This window comes from Phragmites australis, chromosome 8, assembly GCF_958298935.1.
Source record: "Phragmites australis chromosome 8, lpPhrAust1.1, whole genome shotgun sequence".
NCBI lineage: Eukaryota > Viridiplantae > Streptophyta > Magnoliopsida > Poales > Poaceae > Phragmites > Phragmites australis.
In genome coordinates, this window is record NC_084928.1 from 2,500,445 (window position 1) to 2,518,667 (window position 18,223).

The 18,223-nt window shown below is 44.0% G+C and overlaps 2 protein-coding genes and 1 pseudogene across 2 annotated transcripts; 2 read left to right on the forward strand and 1 right to left on the reverse strand.

Annotated features, from left to right (window-relative positions):
• Positions 1–363: 363 nt before the first annotated feature.
• Positions 364–2,372, forward strand: LOC133926239 (GDSL esterase/lipase APG-like). The gene is made up of 5 exons (XM_062372060.1): positions 364–712; positions 832–962; positions 1,208–1,441; positions 1,553–1,808; positions 1,912–2,372. The coding sequence occupies exons 1-5, from the start codon at positions 442–444 to the stop codon at positions 2,106–2,108; spliced, it is 1,089 nt and encodes a 362-aa protein (XP_062228044.1). The 5' UTR covers positions 364–441; the 3' UTR covers positions 2,109–2,372.
• A 2,692-nt stretch (positions 2,373–5,064) lies between these two features.
• LOC133927513 (GDSL esterase/lipase APG-like) lies at positions 5,065–6,548 on the forward strand (annotated as a pseudogene).
• Positions 6,549–8,249: 1,701 nt separating this feature from the next.
• Positions 8,250–11,718, reverse strand: LOC133926240 (uncharacterized). Its single transcript, XM_062372061.1, has 4 exons — positions 10,700–11,718; positions 10,164–10,367; positions 9,346–9,657; positions 8,250–9,258 (listed from the first exon to the last, which is right to left on the reverse strand). The coding sequence occupies exons 2-4, from the start codon at positions 10,208–10,210 to the stop codon at positions 8,298–8,300; spliced, it is 1,320 nt and encodes a 439-aa protein (XP_062228045.1). The 5' UTR covers positions 10,211–10,367; positions 10,700–11,718; the 3' UTR covers positions 8,250–8,297.
• Positions 11,719–18,223: the final 6,505 nt, after the last annotated feature.

The window sequence follows — 18,223 nt, forward strand, 5'->3', positions numbered from 1 at the left end:
AACTACCCCTGCATTTCCTTATCAAACTCATAAATAGTCGCCATTGCAGATGGGAGAATCAATGTGGATAGCCATGCAATGCAATGCAAAGCAAGGCAAGGCAGCATGGACTGGGCTTGGCAAATCGCCATGAGCACGTACTATATTCACACAGTGTCATCATGCCAACGCTGCACCATGCCTTGCTCTGAAAGAGCACTACTCTGAATGATAACCGGGCCCTACCGATTAAGCTGGGGTGCTTTCTGGTCTTGTCAGGACAGTTTGTGCGCACGCGTGTATAGTTATAGACCCATAACAAACCCCATTAACTACTTCGATTGTGTGTTTCATCTCTGCTTTGGCAGGCACACTTATATAAGACTCGCAGGCCACAAGCTTTCCATTAAGCAAACCAGAACGTGATTCTCCTTCAGAACACGAACACTCTTCAGAGTTCAGATGGCAGCGAGGGATAGCCGTGCTCCGGCTATGGTGCAGGTGAGGTGCTTGCTGGTGTTGGCTGTCTTCCTCTTGGTGGGAACCCATGGCGGTGACGCGCAGCCGCTCGTGCCGGGGGTCATGACGTTCGGCGACTCGACGGTCGACGTCGGGAACAATGACTACCTACACACCATCATCAAGGCGAACTTCCCGCCCTACGGCAGGGACTTCGAGAACCATGTGGCCACGGGGAGGTTCTGCAACGGCAAGCTGGCCACCGACATCACCGGTCAGACTCTCTTACTCTTGTTAGATGGCATTCTTGCGTATACGTAGGTGCAGACATGCAGTTGTGTTCTCTACTTCTCTAACAGAGATCTTGTGCTTCGACTTCTTCTATGGTTGCAGCTGATACGTTGGGGTTTACTAGCTACGCCCCTGCATACCTCAGCCCACAGGCGTCAGGGAAGAACCTTCTGATGGGAGCCAACTTCGCATCGGCAGGATCTGGGTACTACGACCACACGGCACGTATTTATGTAAGTACATCAGTGACCTCTGCAAGGAGTCAAAATCTTGACGCGAGAAACTCTGAACTGAAATCTTGTGGGTGCATGTTCAAGTACATGTTCCAAGTCTCATAAACCATCAACTCATTAATCGTAAATGGAGCAGACATATATCGCCATCTGAGTGATATGTTTTGTGGTCCAGTACATAGCAAATCTGCATGAGACTATGAGAATGTTAGTGATCTCTTACTTGGGCAATCTGTGTGCCACAGCACGCGATCCCTTTGTCCCAACAACTGGAGTACTTCAAGGAGTACCAGTCTAAGCTGGCCGCGGTGGCTGGGAGCAGCCAGGCTCGGTCGATCATCACCGGCTCGCTCTACATCATCAGCGCCGGTGCAAGTGACTTCGTCCAGAACTACTACATAAACCCTTTTCTTTTCAAGACCCAGACCGCCGGCCAGTTCTCCGACCGCCTCATCGGCATCTTCAGCAACACCGTGTCGGTAATAAGCAACTCACTGCCTGCACCAGCTTCCTGCTCCTCGGCGTACGTGGTTCAGGCGTTTAATTAAAGATCGTGTAAGCTTTAACCTTGGCCATCAAACTGTACGCAGAAACTCTACAGCATGGGAGCACGGCGCATCGGCGTGACGTCGCTGCCGCCGCTGGGCTGCCTCCCCGCGGCGATCACGCTGTTCGGCCATGGGAGCAACCGGTGCGTGTCGAGGCTCAACAGCGACTCCCAGAGCTTCAACAGGAAGATGAAAGCCACCGTCGACTCGCTGTCGAGCCGGTACCCTGATCTCAAGATCGCAGTGTTCGACATCTACACGCCCCTGTACGACCTCGTCACCTCTCCTGAATCACAAGGTATACATGACAGGCTTCTTACACTGCCAACTCCGTTTCATATATATTTGTGTTTGCTCGGTGGCTTGCTCCTGCTGAGACTGTGGAGTTATGGCGGCGTCAGGCTTCACGGAGGCGAGGCGGGGATGCTGCGGGACGGGCACGGTGGAGACGACGGTGCTCCTCTGCAACCCCAAATCGATCGGGACGTGCCCGAACGCGACGACGTACGTGTTCTGGGACGCCGTTCACCCGTCGGAGGCGGCCAACCAAGTGCTCGCCGACGCGCTCATCACGGAGGGCCTGGCCTTGGTTACATAGACCAGTGGAGCTACCTCTGCTCGTGGGGTCCAGCCTTCGACCAGTATATGTCCTTAGATGAAACAAGCTACAAGAATCTTGGAAGAAAATAACGTTGGTTCATAGTGCAAACTCCGAACTTTCAAACTCTGTAGTTGCTTGGGCTCTAAAGATCTCTATAATGATTTTTTTTCTTGCTTTTGATATATTACTATACTAGTTAAATACTCGTACGTTGTAACAGGACAAAAAATATTTATAAGGAATGAGAAATAAGTTAAAATATATATTAGTTTACTTGTGATGAGTGATTGATATTGGTATTTATTTCTTTTGATGATCTTCGGTGTTGTATGAGCTTTGATGTGATTTGAATTGATTTGAGATTTAATTTGAGCATATTGATTATGGACTAACTGGAATTGGAGTTGAAGATATATGTTTGTTTGTCTCATGGTATGCAGATGATGGATGCAACTTGGCAGGATGATCGGGGTCAAACGGAGTGCTTGGTGCTGAACGATCAAATAGATCAGACAGAGTCAAGAGTGATCCTAGCTGAACGCATGGAGGTTAAGCAAAGTATACAAGTCGGATGAAGACAGTATGTTAACAAAGTCAAACAAAGGGGATGTTGTTGCAAGTGATAAAATAGCCTAAGGGATCGGAAGCGGGAGAGACTTACCGGTGATCATGATCGCAAGATAGAGTACACACGTCGACATCGGAGCGCTTGCTTAAGATGTAAGCAAGTGGGGAGTCACGCTTTGAGAAGTGTGCTAGGATTTTGCAGTTTGGTCTAAATGAAACTTGAGTATGTGGCACCATCGTGAAGCTTGAGTCAAAATGAAACTAAGTCGTGAAGGCACCGCGGTCGTCCGATGAATCGAGAAGAAAATAGACCAAAATACCTTCGATGATATGTAGGAGTGTACTACAAGATATGAGTATTTTAGGAAAAAGCTAGAAAATTTAAAGATCAAGTTTTCTAGACTTATAAATAGAGGGGTAGGGCTATGGAAGAAGATGAACAAGCCATTTTGAATACATTGTACCATCCATATGAGAGCCTTGAGCTAGAATTTTAGAGGAGAGAAAGATGAGTGCTTAGTCTATGTATTAGGTGGGAGCTTTGTAAGATTTTTTTTTTGTAATCTGTCTAAAATAGGGTTGATCTCTGCTGCAATAAAATTTATTTTTTTTCATGTTATTGTGCTCACCTCCTTCTAGTTTTTATCTATTAGTTGCTTTACAATTTTACAAGTTTTTCGGTTTCCAGATTTGATTTTTATTTTGAATTTTTTGTCTAAAATTTCAGCACCTTGTGAGGTCATTTTTCTGTTGCTAGAGGCATAAAATTCATACAAACATGTGAAGGGTCAGTGACATCCTAAGAGAGGGATAGGGGTGAATTAGGACACTTAGAACTATTTCGGCTCAAAAAACAATACAAGATAAACCTATATCAAATTCTATCTAGATGTGGTATAGGTTTATCTAGTGTGTTTACTCTATCGCCCACGCATTACCTAAGGCGAAGATCTTGCGCTGGCCGTGTTTCAAATGCTGACGGAGGGGTCATCATGTGACGGGTTTGTTCGTCTGCCCGTTGCAACATGTTAATCCCTTATTGCATTTTCTCCGGGGTTCTTCTGGCTTCGTCGGCGGTACTCCGCGGCCTTAAGACTTGCTGCCAAGCTATTTAGCATGCGCGTTTTCTACGCAATTTGCCTCTCCAATTCTTTGACTTCTAGCCTGGCCGATCTTTCCTCTTCGGTTTTTTCTTCTTCTCCATACCCTCCTAGGTTACCGGGGTCATCAAACTCGTCAACAAGATGTGCTTTCCCTCTTTCTTCTGTCGAAGCATCGAAGCGAGTGCGAAGGTTAGCTTCCACTCTTTGATTGCTACAACTGCATCTTCCTAGAGAATATCTTTGTGACGAGCTTTGTCATCTCCTAGGGCCACCACATTCATAGCATCTTATCCTAGCTGGACGTCGTCAGCTTCACCGGTTGAAGTGTTAACTGGCTCCATCGTTGTAGGGAGTGTTTCAACCAAAGCCCCCACTGGAATCGGCTGCTCCGGCAACGTTGCCAATGTACCGAGTGGCTTCAGCTTCGTTTTGGGTGGCATGTCTTCACTATGTTCGATCCCCACGGTAGGCGACATTTGTTAGTGACTAAGTTACCAAACACTGGGGTTCGGCTTCGGCTCTTTCGGGGGAAAGCCGAAGGTTTCCTAAAGTGACGCGCTTATGGAAAACTGTGCGATATCATTAATGTCCACCGTCACTTCAGTTACAATGCCGGTCTATTTATAGTCCGTACTCAACCACTCTAAGTTATATTTTATAATGTTGCCCCTCTAATTGTCACATTTTCGGTATATTCAAGGGTATTTTGGTACAATCCTAAGCACATTAATATATTTACAACTTTACCCTCCTCCTCTACACGGATTCCGACGGACTCTCAAAGGTCCATTACAAACTGGACCTTCGGCGCACCTTCAACTGGCTTCGTCATAGCATTGCAGGCTGGACTTCGGTCTTCGTCCGAAGGCCCACCAGAATCTTCACATGTCATGATACTCGACGTCGCGAGTTGACTTCGGTTTACTCCCGAAGGTATGAGTCACTTGCTCGAATGGTCTGTTTGTCTTATATTTTCTGAAATACACAACTGCATTCTTCGTCAATAAACAATGTTCACTAGAAGTCTTCGACCTACCGTCCGAAAGTGACGTGTGATACCATTCCCCAACCCATGCATTAACCTTGCTTAAAAAAATCATGAGTTAGCGTGCAAAAATTAATCAGGAGTCACGTCGGCTCACCTTGGACGACGATGTCCGCCTTACATTACAGCCAACTACGAGCTCCGTCGATCTTGAATTCTTGATACGCCTTAAAGGAAGAGAATGTAACCGTAGCTGCATATAAGTACGTAGCTTGCCAATGTGTCGGCCACGGTGCAGATGGATGTGAAGAGCATGGCGTCCACGGCTGCTTTGCTGGCCGTGTCCCTGCTCCTCGTCGTCTCGGCGACGAACGGCGAGTCTAGGCGCAGCCGATCGTGTTCGGTGACTCGACCATCGACGTCGGAAACAACAACTACCTCCCCGGCGCGGTCTTCAAGGCCGACTACGCGCTGTACGGGGAGAACTTCAGGCGCCACGAGGCCACCGGGAGGTTCTCCCACGGCAGAATCGTCACCGACATCACGGGTTTGCTACGCGCGCACACTCGCGCATCTGTACACGTACCGCGCAGCAACTCTTCCGGGCACTCTTCGGCAGCTGTGTGACGACGAAGGTGTTTTTGTGGTTGCATGCAGCTGACACGCTCGGCTTCGATCGCTATGCACCCCAGTACCTCAGCCCGCAGGCGTCGGGGAAGAACCTGCTCAGCGGCGCCAACTTCGCCTCGGCGGCGTCCAGCTACTACGACAACACGGCGGCGATGTATGTAAGTATACATGAACATGCATGTACACGTTATTGCAAGAAACCCATTTTTAGCAGCACGTGAGACACGGTTCTGCATGCGAGTGACAACTGACAAGTATGTTAATTTACTTGTGCACACGTACGTGCAGGACGCGATCACGCTGACGACCCAGCAGCTAAAGTGCTACAAGGAGACCAGTCCAAGCTGGCCGCGGTGGCCGGACTCTCCAAGGCTCGCTTCATCCTCTCCGACGCGCTGTACGTCGTCAGTACGGGCACCGGCGACTTCCTCCAAAACTACTACCACAACGCCTCCCTGTCCCGCCGCTACGATGTCGACGGCTACTGCGACCTCCTCGTTGGCATCTTCTCCAACTTCACCAACGTCAGTAGGACACGCCTCGGCTCTGGATGCATGGCGCCCGCCATAGATAGATTCACACGTGTTTTGTTGCACGAATCTGTTGCAGGAGTTGTATAGGCTGGGGGCGCGGCGGATCGGGGTGACGTCCATGCCGCCGCTGGGCTGCCTCCCGGCCGCGATCAGGCTGTACGGCGAGGGCCGCCGCGCGTGTGTGCCGAGGCTCAACGGCGACGCCGAGACCTTCAACACGAAGCTGAAGGCCACCGTCGAGGCGCTGAAGAAGCGGCACGCCGACCTCAAGATCGCCATCTTCGACATCTACACGCCCCTCCACGACCTCGCTGATCGAAGCGCCGCCGGCGCAAGGTACGCTGTGCCGCCGGCTTAGAATGATGTTTTCAGCATGCGTCCCTATCGAGTTATGGTAATGACAAATTTGGTGGACGTACGTTAGGTTTCTTGGATGCGAGGGGGACGTGCTGCCGGACGGGGACGGCGAAGACGAGGGTGTACCCTTTGCAACCCGACGGCCGCCGCAACGTGCCGAACCAGCAGCTACGTGTTCTTCGACGGCGTTCACCCGTCGGAGGCCGCCAACGTCTTCATCGCGGAATCCATGGTTGACGTGGGAATCGACCTAGTCACGTAGTCATGGCGTGAATAAACTAGACAGCATATATACATCTATCGCTGCTCATTAGTTTCCTGTTAAGGTACTGTTTGTTTTTGCAATGTATTATTACGATCTAGATTTTATAGGGAAATCCATTCTTATCAGATTATAGATCGTGAAATTTGATACGTACAATTTAACTTATGAATTATAATAATCAGTTTTTATATTAAGACTATTTATTTCTGTTTTTCTTTCTAAGACTATAATCCATAATGAAAATAAAAAATAAACAAAACCTAAAAGACCCTAAAAACTGTTGTCATGTGCAATAGCACTGTTAGCCCTACCAATTTCGTACTATTCTTCTCCCTCATCCTTATGTGTAATTTGTCTTGTGTCTTCACTGTTTCTTTCTGAGTTCCAAACAGTGGCGGAGCCACGTTCATGACTGTGGGTGCACATGCAACTCCTTCCATCCAAAAGTATTAGTAATGTTAGCTCTGACGAACAGTAAATTACTGTAGCTCTGATAAACAGTAAAGAGACATGCACCCCTCTCTCCGACGCTAACTTCGCCCCTGGTTCCAAATAAGGCCTAATGCACGGTGTGACCAAATGGCCATGGTATTCTTCTCGCTCGTCAAAATTTGCAGTCCTTGATTAAGAACTGTAGAATTATTTTTAACGTTAATATAAGGTATTAAACATTAATAAAAGATATTAAATAATCACAACATCTTACGTAGGCAAGAAACTAACAGCAGACGCATCGAGATTGCATTCCTGTTTGGAACAGAATTTCGCAGAAATTTTGCAAAAAACTCACAGGATATGGATCAGTTCCCACAAAAATCAGAAAAATCAGAAAACGTCTCAGCTCTTAAGGTTTGGATCCAATACATTGGATTCCTTCAAAATATTCTGCCTTCTGTCTTCTCTGTACGACAAAAAATGTGAAGTTTACAGGTCTAGACATCACTTTGGAGAAAGTAGAAAATGCAGGTAAGAAAATAAGGTATAGCTATCTCAAAGTGAATATATGTAGTTTAAAATAACTCTATACATTAAAGCCATTTGTGTTCATCAAAAACAGTTTGATACTTTGATGTCCACATAAACAGCTCAAAGCTTCCATTTTGCAACAGCAGTCCATGTCAAAAGAAGTTGGCTGAGTAATAGCGGGCCTTTGAAATTGTAATCAGCATTCAGCAAGATAGGCAGACAAGGTGCAATGTAAAAGCTCAATGTTTGCAGTATCTCCAAGTTCCATATCCTATAAGATGCCCCTCGGTCAAAATAAAAATATTACCAGCAGTTGGCTAGGTTGGACAGTTGTCCAAAACGACTTACCTAAACAGACTGCTGATCACAGCTATTTGATTTCTATAATTCAAGAACCACTAATAAGTTTTGCCATGAAGGTGAAAATTACAGTGGGAAGTTCCAGATTGGAGCCAGCAGCTACATTTGCAATTGAAGTCGAGTTTACTTGGCCATTATATATTGTATGTATTCCAGATGTTACTTTAAATTATCTATAACTGACATATGTTACTTCACATTATCTTGAACTGATCAGGATTTCTCGCACTGTTTGAATAGATAGGACTTACCTAACTGGAAGGGAAATGATCATTAGCTGAAATGGATCTGGTTCAATTCAACAGTTCACAATATTGTGCCACCTTCAACCATATTACCATAACCATCGAAATGGAAAAATTGAGAACCAATTTAGACACATTAAAATATTCAATAGCTGGATAAAATCCCTGGTCACTGCTACAAAGGAAGATTAAACTTTTTATTCATTTGAAGGATAACATCCTTAAATGCCTCACAGCACTGCCCATTCTTGTTCCAGTTTAACAACCTATTATGAAGATCGATTACATAATCTCTATCTTGATCTGCCTCATCCAGCACTTCAAGTAATAACTTTACACACTTGAGCAGGTATGGGCCTGTCTTGGTTCTGAGTTGACTGACGAAACGATGACAGATATCTTCGCAATCAAATATCACTGAAGACATATCCTCGACAATGTCAAGCCAGCCAAAGATGAGATATGCACCACTCAAAGCCCATCTTTCAGCAATACCTCTGCAGCTGGCTGCGAAACCATCATTACCAACATGATCTTTTGTTTTTATATGCACCTCATTTGACTCCAGAACCTGCCCAGTGCTTGTGTAGCGCAGAAGCATGTCACAGCTCTCGTTAACACAACTAGATGATACAAGCAATACTCCTAAAAGAATCCACAGATGCAAAAGATTATGGCATGAGGGACGGAAGTCTGATAGTTCTTCAGCTTCGACTTGAGAAATGGCAGTTGCGCTGAAAAGTTTTACACGGCGATCATCAAAAATTTTAATCAGAGAGCTTACAGGGTTGGTTGGCACAAGGAGTTTCTCTGAGTCCCCAGCTGTGGGTATTCGCAGTTCCCTCCTATGATTAACGGTACTAGTATGGTAGCTTGGTCGTTTTTTGTTGTTCCTGGCCCAAGAATGTGATAACTCCAAAATATTGTTAGCCAGCATCTGGCATTGATCATCATTAGAAGGCCATAGCACCCAAGAAAGATAAAAGGCTGCCCTCTGAGCAAGACTGACATCACTTATTGATTCAGCAATTATCTCCTTGGATAATGTTTCCGATAAATAATCTTGTGAACCTTCTCGATGGAAAAGTAAAGTAGTTGCAAAACTGAACCAAACAGGGAAATTCATAATCATGGACCTGCAGAAGCACAGTTGAAGGTGCAATTAACTTCTATCGGACAAAATGCTAAACATCTAGCTGTGTTGCATATTTAAAAACACATACCACACAGAATTATATTTTACTAATCCCTTCGATGGTTGAAGTTGTAAGTTCTTCTGCGAAGAATGACTGGTTCTTGTTTTATCCAAATGAACCAAGCCACTGATATAAGAAACTAGGTGCACAAAACTTGTACATGATAAGGGCCCAGTTAGTATCACAAGCAAGTCACTTTGTTCCCTTGGGAAGTAAGCATGTGAAAAGGGGAAAGTCTGTCCCCATTCTATGGATATTCCCCATGACATTGGCTTCAGAAGAATGTCTAATACCGATGATACCACTGCACTGTGAAGTTCTAGCACAGAACTCAGACCCCTGCATAAATAAAATATAAATAAATAAAGTTTATAAGAAGCGGTCCTTAAACAACAAGCCCACAATGTATAACTAATTCAGACAATATACAGAACTGTGTAAATGTAACATACTATTTAATGGTGCTGTGGTTAAAATATCATTTAGCCCTAGACAAAGAAGGCTACAAATATTACATGATAAATTTTGCACTTTTAGGATCAAATTTATTTCTTTCAAACATGTAAGGGGGAAAATTGGAATTGCATGCATCTATTTGTTTCTTGGGTACATTGGAATTAAGTGCTGCATAGATCATTTGTATTGCTCGTCATGAAATTTTTTTCAAACCACTTTTCTAAGATGAACCTTAACTATGCCGATTTCAGTCTCAACCTCTGTTGCTCTGCAGCTTTTTTTTTTTTGTGAGAGAAAATACTTGTAGAAGCCAATTGACTGAAACACATCCAACCCAGTGTAAAACAAAAGCATAGAGCATTATATGAGCATTGGAGATATGAACTTACGTTGAAAGAAACCAGAAATGAAATAATGATCTCATCTCCATAAACATAGATGGGGAGCAAACCAGGCAAATTATAATGACACGTCATTCAACCCGATCATGTAATTCATTTCTCAAGCAAAGCAAGGGCCTTCAAATTGCTTCCTGGAGCATTGCTGACAGATCATGCTTAATAATTGATGGATCAAGATGCCATAAAAGAACCCTATCACAAACAGAAGATGTGACTTAATCAATATAATATGTAATGAAATGGCAGTCAGATTTTCTAGAGTCCATGAGCCACAACAAAAATACACCCTATGTAAGCATAAATAAGATGGTATAGACTGTCAATAGTAGTTCACTCCAAGGTTGCAAGAGCACCTTCACATTGTACCATGTATTTCTTTATTCCTACTACACATTTGCAGCAAAGCAATAATGCATGATTAAATATAGTACAGGAAAGTACAACACCAGCACATCCTACACTTCCTTAAATCTTCCTTTTGTTAATAGCACACACTGATCCATAAGTAATTGCCGCAAGCATACCTCAGTGGGATTGAGTGATACTAGGAAGCACTTGATGAGATGGATAATCTGTTAACTCTGCAGCAATGGTTGCCATGTCATATACGCTTTCCCCCTCTTCTCCATAATACGGCAAAGGGAAAAGACAACGATAACATGGGGATAATACTGCCGTTTTGGTAATAACATATAATAGATCATAAGAATGCCTTGCAACTGCATGGAAGAAACCTGAAGTGCCAACATTAATACAGAACAGATAACATATCAACCTACAGCCATGGGAAGAAACATAGCATCGTAAGCTGATCTCTCAATTGCGTAACTGCTTCAGTTATATGGTTGCCATTTTACCAAACCACAGAATACACATTAAGAATGTCACGTCATCTTGAAAACGGCATCGATGGGCATTTCCTGTAAACACCAAGCCAGCCTACTTGCGACGTATCGGAAGAGAACCCAGTAAAAAAATTCACCATCAAAGTCCCCCAATTTCTCCACCAGGCTGCACATGAACAGAGCTCCCAGAACAGAGCATCTCGTCGCTGGCGCCCCCTTCGGGCCGGACCACCAGGCACGAGACCGACGCGGACAGCGCGGAGACGATGGTGCGGAACAGGCAGTCGACGCGAGCCCTACCCACCTGCGTCACACACACTCCCATCAGCACGAGGGTTAACGAATAGGTCAGCAGCGGCAGCGAACGAGTAAGGGAGACGACGAGGGGGTTGCCTTGCCTCTAGTGGGTCGAAGCACATGAGGGAGAGTGCGGCGTCCAGAACCCTGGCTCCGGATGAGGAGCCGCTGCGGCCGGAGTTGAGGGTGGCGGCGAGGGAGGAAATGGAGGCCGAAAGGGTGTCCGCAGCGGTGGTGGAAGTAGCGCCGACGCCACCGGCGGGTGGCCGGGGGAGGAGGACGGCTAGTTCGGCGAGGAGGCGAGTGAGGTCTTCGAGGGGAGGCGCCATTTTTGGGGGAGCGGAGCGGCGGGAGTAGTCGCCGCGTGAAGGAAAAGAGAGATTTTTTAATAATATTTTTTATTGAAAAATTATAAAAATAATATTCAAAATCATAAAATTACAAGAATAGATATCTGTTGTCATTTTAGAGTGCCGACTAGTGACCTATCAATATTCTACATATCGACTAGTGACCTATCGACACTCTACATATTAATAAACTACGTGACAGCAGGCTAAAAATCTATCGTAAATATGTGGGGTCAAAAAGATATGTCACCACATGGAGGGCTGACAGACCCTGGGTACACGTCAAGATGGTGGTCAATCAAGGTGATACAATGTTGCGAAAATCCACAAAATTTCAATTCTACAATTCCTACATCGACAAAAAATATGTACATCTAATCATATCAAATTGTCGATTCTACTACTAACGACAAATTCATAACAATTCAACTTCAAACTATTCTAAATCTCTAAATTTTGAAGAACATTAATGAACCAATTTAAACTCTAAATTATCAAAATATTTAAATTTTTCAATTGTTCTGCATTTCCTAACAAACTGTACTATATTTTCTACCTATTGCTAATTTTCGAACCATACCTACTTATCTAAATTTCATATCCTTATTTTTCTAAATTTTTTACTCTACTTTAGAATTATCTAATGCTTTCTAACTATTATCCTACCGTTTTTCTAAATATTCCTAATTTCTAACTATTTTCTACTTATTCTAAAGAAAAGCAAAAAAAAATATTCACTGGTCACCGTCGCCGCCTCGATGGTCATCGGCCCGCCGCTCCTCGCTGGTTGCGCCTGCTCGATGGTCGCCACTCGCCACCTTACCGCCCCACTGCTGACCTTGCCCCGCGCTCACGCAAATACTCGTCGTCGCCTCTCTCAAACAGTCGTGCGTGGAAGAAGAGGAATCAATCAATTATATAAAGCTTGTCACAGAGATGGCTAAATGAGCTACTTGGGCCGGGCCGGTACGGGTCCGGCTCGGCACGGTGAATAGGTCAGCTACTGTAACAGGTCGTGCCGTGCCGGTCCACGTGCCTCCCTCTCGGCCCACAGCACGGCCCATCGGTCACCGTGCCTTGCCGAACTGGCCTGGGCACGATTTCGGCTTAGCGGGCACGGTGCCATGGGCAGCCTAACGACACACGGGCGACCTGTCGGCACAGCCAGCCCGAAAAAATAATAAAAAAATAGCTACAAAATTAAAAATATAGAAAATAGATAAAAATAGCTACAAAATTAAAAATATATATAGAAAATAGAAAATAGCCAGGCCCTTGCGTGACGGGCTGTGCCGGCCTGGGCTGGGCCGTGCCCGTGCCGGCACGCCGTGCCGTGCGCTCGGCCCAGGCACGACCCGTCTCTGCTCAGGCCGTGCCGTGCTTGGGCCATACCTACAATACCGTGCCTCGGGTCGACCCAGTAGACACGACCCATTTGGACATTTTTAGCTTGTCAGCACTCGTGTGCTGACAGATCGAATGTCACACCGATCAGCATTCTGTATGCCAACAAACCCTAACATGGAACCTATCGGTACGCGGAGTTCTAACAGGCCACCTGGGTCCTCCGAAAGCCAACATGACACCCCGTTTCACTGGCCTCACCACCTGTCGGCATACAGAGTGCCAACATGTGTCTAGTCGACACTCCATATCGACACATATCTATTTTATTTTATATATTTATGATTTATATTTTATTTTTTACAATTTTCTAATAAAATAATATTATTAAAAAAATCAAAAAGAGAAGTAGTGAATGCGCGACTGAAACTGAGGCAAGAGCTTTTTTATGTTATATTTCGAAAATAAAAAATTATAAAAATATGTACAATAAAATTTATCTTTTTATTTCTGATTATAAAATTAATTGTTGAGTTGAAATTTTTTGAAGAGTTAGATTATAGAATCCTCTACGCTATATTTTTAAAAAAAAATCATGACTATTTTAATAGCGTTTTAAATTTTGAGAGTATTATAATACTATAATTTTATTTATTTAACCTATAGCCTATTTTTACAAATTTTTCAAACAAACGTATATTTTTGTAATTTTTTATTTTCAAAATATAAAAAAAAAATCATGGAGACAACCGGTTGAAATAAATGGGTCGCCTGGCTTGAGGCCCATGAGCCGGCCCAGTATAATTATGCGAGTAAGGCTCAAGGAGAGTAAGGCCCATTGGAGCCATTGCTTAGCATTTTAGCGAGCATTGCTCGTGTGTGCGCTCTGCATTGATGTTTGAACAGCACTGCTTCATCATCACTACATAAGGAACATGCCCAGAAAAAGAAGAGATACAACCAGTGGCAGAGTTACACTAACAATATTCTACAATTAGAGATACTTCAGCTGTACAAATTCTGGTGTAAACCACTAGGATTTTACACATGAACCTGCACAGGAACTTCAGGATCTCCCTGAATAATGCAAAACTGCAAACAGCTTATGGCTGATGCATTTCGCCCCAGAATGTAGCAGCAGAAACCAGGCTAGGCATAAAGAGTGGGTAACGGGTAGCTCATCACATTGAGCAACCGTTACTGTTGCATGGCAGAAAACCACAAGTAGGGGAAAACTGGACATTCTCACTCTTATTCCTAAGGAAAAAACTTGTAGCATGAAAATTGCTCTGGTAACTTATTGCTTATGACATCCTTTCGCTTCTGTGTCGCTGGAGAGGCATTTTCATACAGGGCCTCTCCACATCTTCATGGCTTATATCATTTTGTTTCTGCCTTTGAAGTATCTTTATTTGCATCTTTTCCGGATATGGCAGCCGATGCTGCGGCTGTCACAGCTGCAGCAGCAGCACCAACCTTCACACCTCCTGCAGCTTTCATTGCCCCAGCAATCTTCGCAAATGCCGCCACCCCACCAACTAGGGCAGCACGCAGAGCTACCATTGGTCTGATCTCCATGGTATACTCCTGAACGAGTTCATGCATAAACAAGCAATTTCAGCACAGGTTTAATGCAACCTTATGCTTCTGAAATACATTTTGTGGAAGTTGGGTGTGTGTGTATGTTTGTCTCTGTTCAGTGCTGACTTATAAGCAAGAAACAGTCATGATCATATATAACCTACGGGCTACAGCATTTACAGTGTGGTGCTCCCTTTCAGTTATCATGTCATTTCTTCATATGTTCACTAACATCACCGTATTGTTTTACCAGATAATAGCTTACATAACCTCTTGAGTTCCTCATCCTGTTTGTGGCCAACTGAACTCACAATATGCCTACAGATGGGCAATTTAGCCAAGCTACTTCCTAAATAGAATAAAAGAATTCCATTTGTTTGCACTAAAGCTGATGTTTGAGTATATTCCAGAATTCTCATTGAGATAGAAAGAGTAATGCCAAATACACCAGGACACCGAGCATAGAAGAAGATAGATAAGAACTCACAAGCAATGGATAGGATAGGGCCACAACTTCACAACGCATCATGCACTCATGCTGACTAACACAACATATCAAGTCAATCAGGTATTGGACACAGTCAAGATGACCTACCTAACCAAAAGTTGCAACTGAAATACTCAGTCAGTCATCGCCCTTATTAGTGATTGAGTTTTGCTCAGGATTCCATGCAAGCTAATTCAACCTCCCCTGCTCCCCCAAATTTCAGATTTACCAGGGAAGGTAACCCCAGCCCCATCTATCGAAATGAGACCAATCCTGGTTCAGAGCATAAAAATTGCAAGCTGATCTGCCAACAGCACCGATCAGCTGCAGTGCTGCACCCGAACAGACAAATCGATTTAAAGATTCAGCTAGTTCAAGAAACAATATAAGGGGCCAGAAACTCGAACTAGAGCATGAACTATAGCTAAAACCGATTCCACATGATGACCCAATCTAATGCTTCAAACCGGGACAGCAGAGTCCCCAGTGACAGCCATTTTGTTCATCTTTGTTGGAATCCAACAGAGGCGGAGTAACGTGGGACATGGAGCTTCAGTTGAACCCCCCAATAATTTTGGAAAACAAACTAACTGCTCTTAGGTATTAGCACTCCGCCACGCGGCAAACAAATCCGCAACATGGGTTGGAGGATCTGTCACAGGACGGGAGATTTGGCTTTGAGGGCTTGCGCAAAGAAAAGATCCATTCAAGCAAGCAAGCAAGCATGGTAGGTGTTCCGTACCAACGAGACGACGGGGACAGGTGGCGTCGCGTGCACCGGTGGAAGGAGAGGACGCCTGGATGGAGGCGCGTCCGGCCGGCGGAGAGCGCTCGGTGGTTGTGGGAGTCTGGGAGACCTTCAGAGTTCAGACACGGCAAGATGCGTCGAATGATTCCGCCGTCGGGGTAACGGGCAGAGGGCAGGGGAAGGAAGAGGATTAACTTAGGGCTTGAGGGGTGCATTAGTAATTTTCATAGCTCTTTAGATAAAATTGGGTGTATTCGTATCTCAACCTAGAAATCTTAAGAAAAAACTACTTATGATCCTTCAAGGAGATGGATCTTTCAAGGACCGAATTGGGCCTGAAATGGCCTTAGGAGAGGTTGTGAATGATATAGCCTTAAAATAGAAAATGATGACTCGTGAGTCATGAGAGTTGTGGGTCGAATTCTATTTGGCATTAGGGTTCACATGTATTTTTTAAAGGTAAAATCTAAAAACTGCTAGGCATGTTTTAGTCTTAGGGTATGTATATCTATTTTGTTTCTAAAAGTATATAAAATTGTTTGCAAGTTTAAACTAATTTGTTTTATGAAATTTACTTGCAACAAAATTGTTTATATTTTTTTAATTGAAAATATGTGGCAGTTAGATCTAATGTTGTCTTTGAATGTCTCTAATTTTTCATAAAAAATTGTTGAATATTCGATATGAAGTGCCTTAATTTATTTCTTAAACTTCTCATGAATCCATTCTAATTTACTTACGATTTTTCACAAAGTTAATTACATAACTACGTTCCAATATATTATTTATCATAAATGCTTTATCTATTTTTGTCACATATTGAAGTGTGTCACATATAGGTATTGCATGTTTAGATATAAAAAAGTTCAAAAATAGAATAAAATGCTCATGTTTAGACTTTTTTCTTCAAAGAATAAGTATACATACCATAAATCTAAAACATGTATGTGCAATTTTTAGATGAGACTTTTTAAAATGAGATAAATGTGTGAGGAAAAAATCAAACTTTTTGTAGCGAAGGAAAGCAGCATCCATTTTCCTCTCTTGCTCGAGACCAACATCAGCAATACCTCACAACCCTCTCTCCCTCACCGTTGTTCCAAATCCAAGCACACTAGCAACAACCATCTAGTTTTTCTTCTCTAAATTAGTCGCACCTTCCTCTTCCAATTGAAGTACCAACTCCATTGTGCAAGTCCAATCCAAGTCCATTGCCACTTTCTCACAGAGCAACACAGCCACACAACATGTTATCAATCTCTCCCCCAAATCTGCAAGCATAAGTACAAATCTAATACCACCCGAGCTCCATCCCCCGCCGGCGCTTAAGCTTGTCGAAGAGGAAGGTGCTGGAGGACGGGCGCCCAGAGCTAATCCGCCTCTGGCATCCAACGACTCTACTTGGACTCGCCAGCGACCCGGCACCTGGATCGCCGGCTCTCAAGCCGGATATGCAACAACCACGCGAAGGGTAGTGTGGCGGCGAACGGGGCCAATGGGGATGCGGGGCCAGATCGAGCTGTTAGCCCGCAGAGCTGGGGGCGGTGAGACGACGTTGATGGTGGGGACAAGCAGCAGCAATGGTGTGAAGGAGTTGTTCGAGCGAGGAGCGAGTGGGGTAGCGGGTTGGATCGGCTCGCTACATGTAGCGAGCGAAGGGGGGCAATAGGGAGGCACTAAAAGTAGCGAGTCTGATATAGAGTGGGCTGGAGGGGTTTTTCTGGGTTGTTTTTGCTAAAAAATAGGGAAGGGAGTGGAATAGGAATTAGGTTAGGGATAGGTTCAAAGTTTTTGTAAAAATGAAGAAAAAATAAAGTTTCAACTATCACTAGTAAATTTACCGATCAGTAGTTGGATACTATAATTACAGTCCAAGAAATACTGATTTGACCTATAAAATTCTTACTTTGACTATATTTTACCTGATTTTATTTACTATATGCGTATTTGTTATTTTTTATGTTGATGCAAAAATCATTTTAAATAAGGGGAAATCTTTGGTGTAAATAAGTAAATAAGTGCAAACTTGCAAACAGCGAATAACGTCCATCCAATTTTATTTCAAATCTATGATTAATCCCAGCATCTCACCAGTAGAAGTGTTGATTTGCATAATTCCCACTTTTATCGTTAATAACCTCTTCACTTGTGAGATGTTGGGATTAACCGTAATATTTAGATAGGAATCATATGGATAATATTTACTATTTGAAAGTTATACATATTTGCTGCACCAAATATTTGCCCTTTAATGCATGCCTAAATACAATTTTTCCTTCTGCAAATAGATCAAAAAACTATGCGATTTTCTACAACCTCGCATCGGGGAGCCATTGCTAGCTTCACATACACCTGGGGTCTGAAACGAAAAACGCACGCGCCTCTTGCCCTCTTCC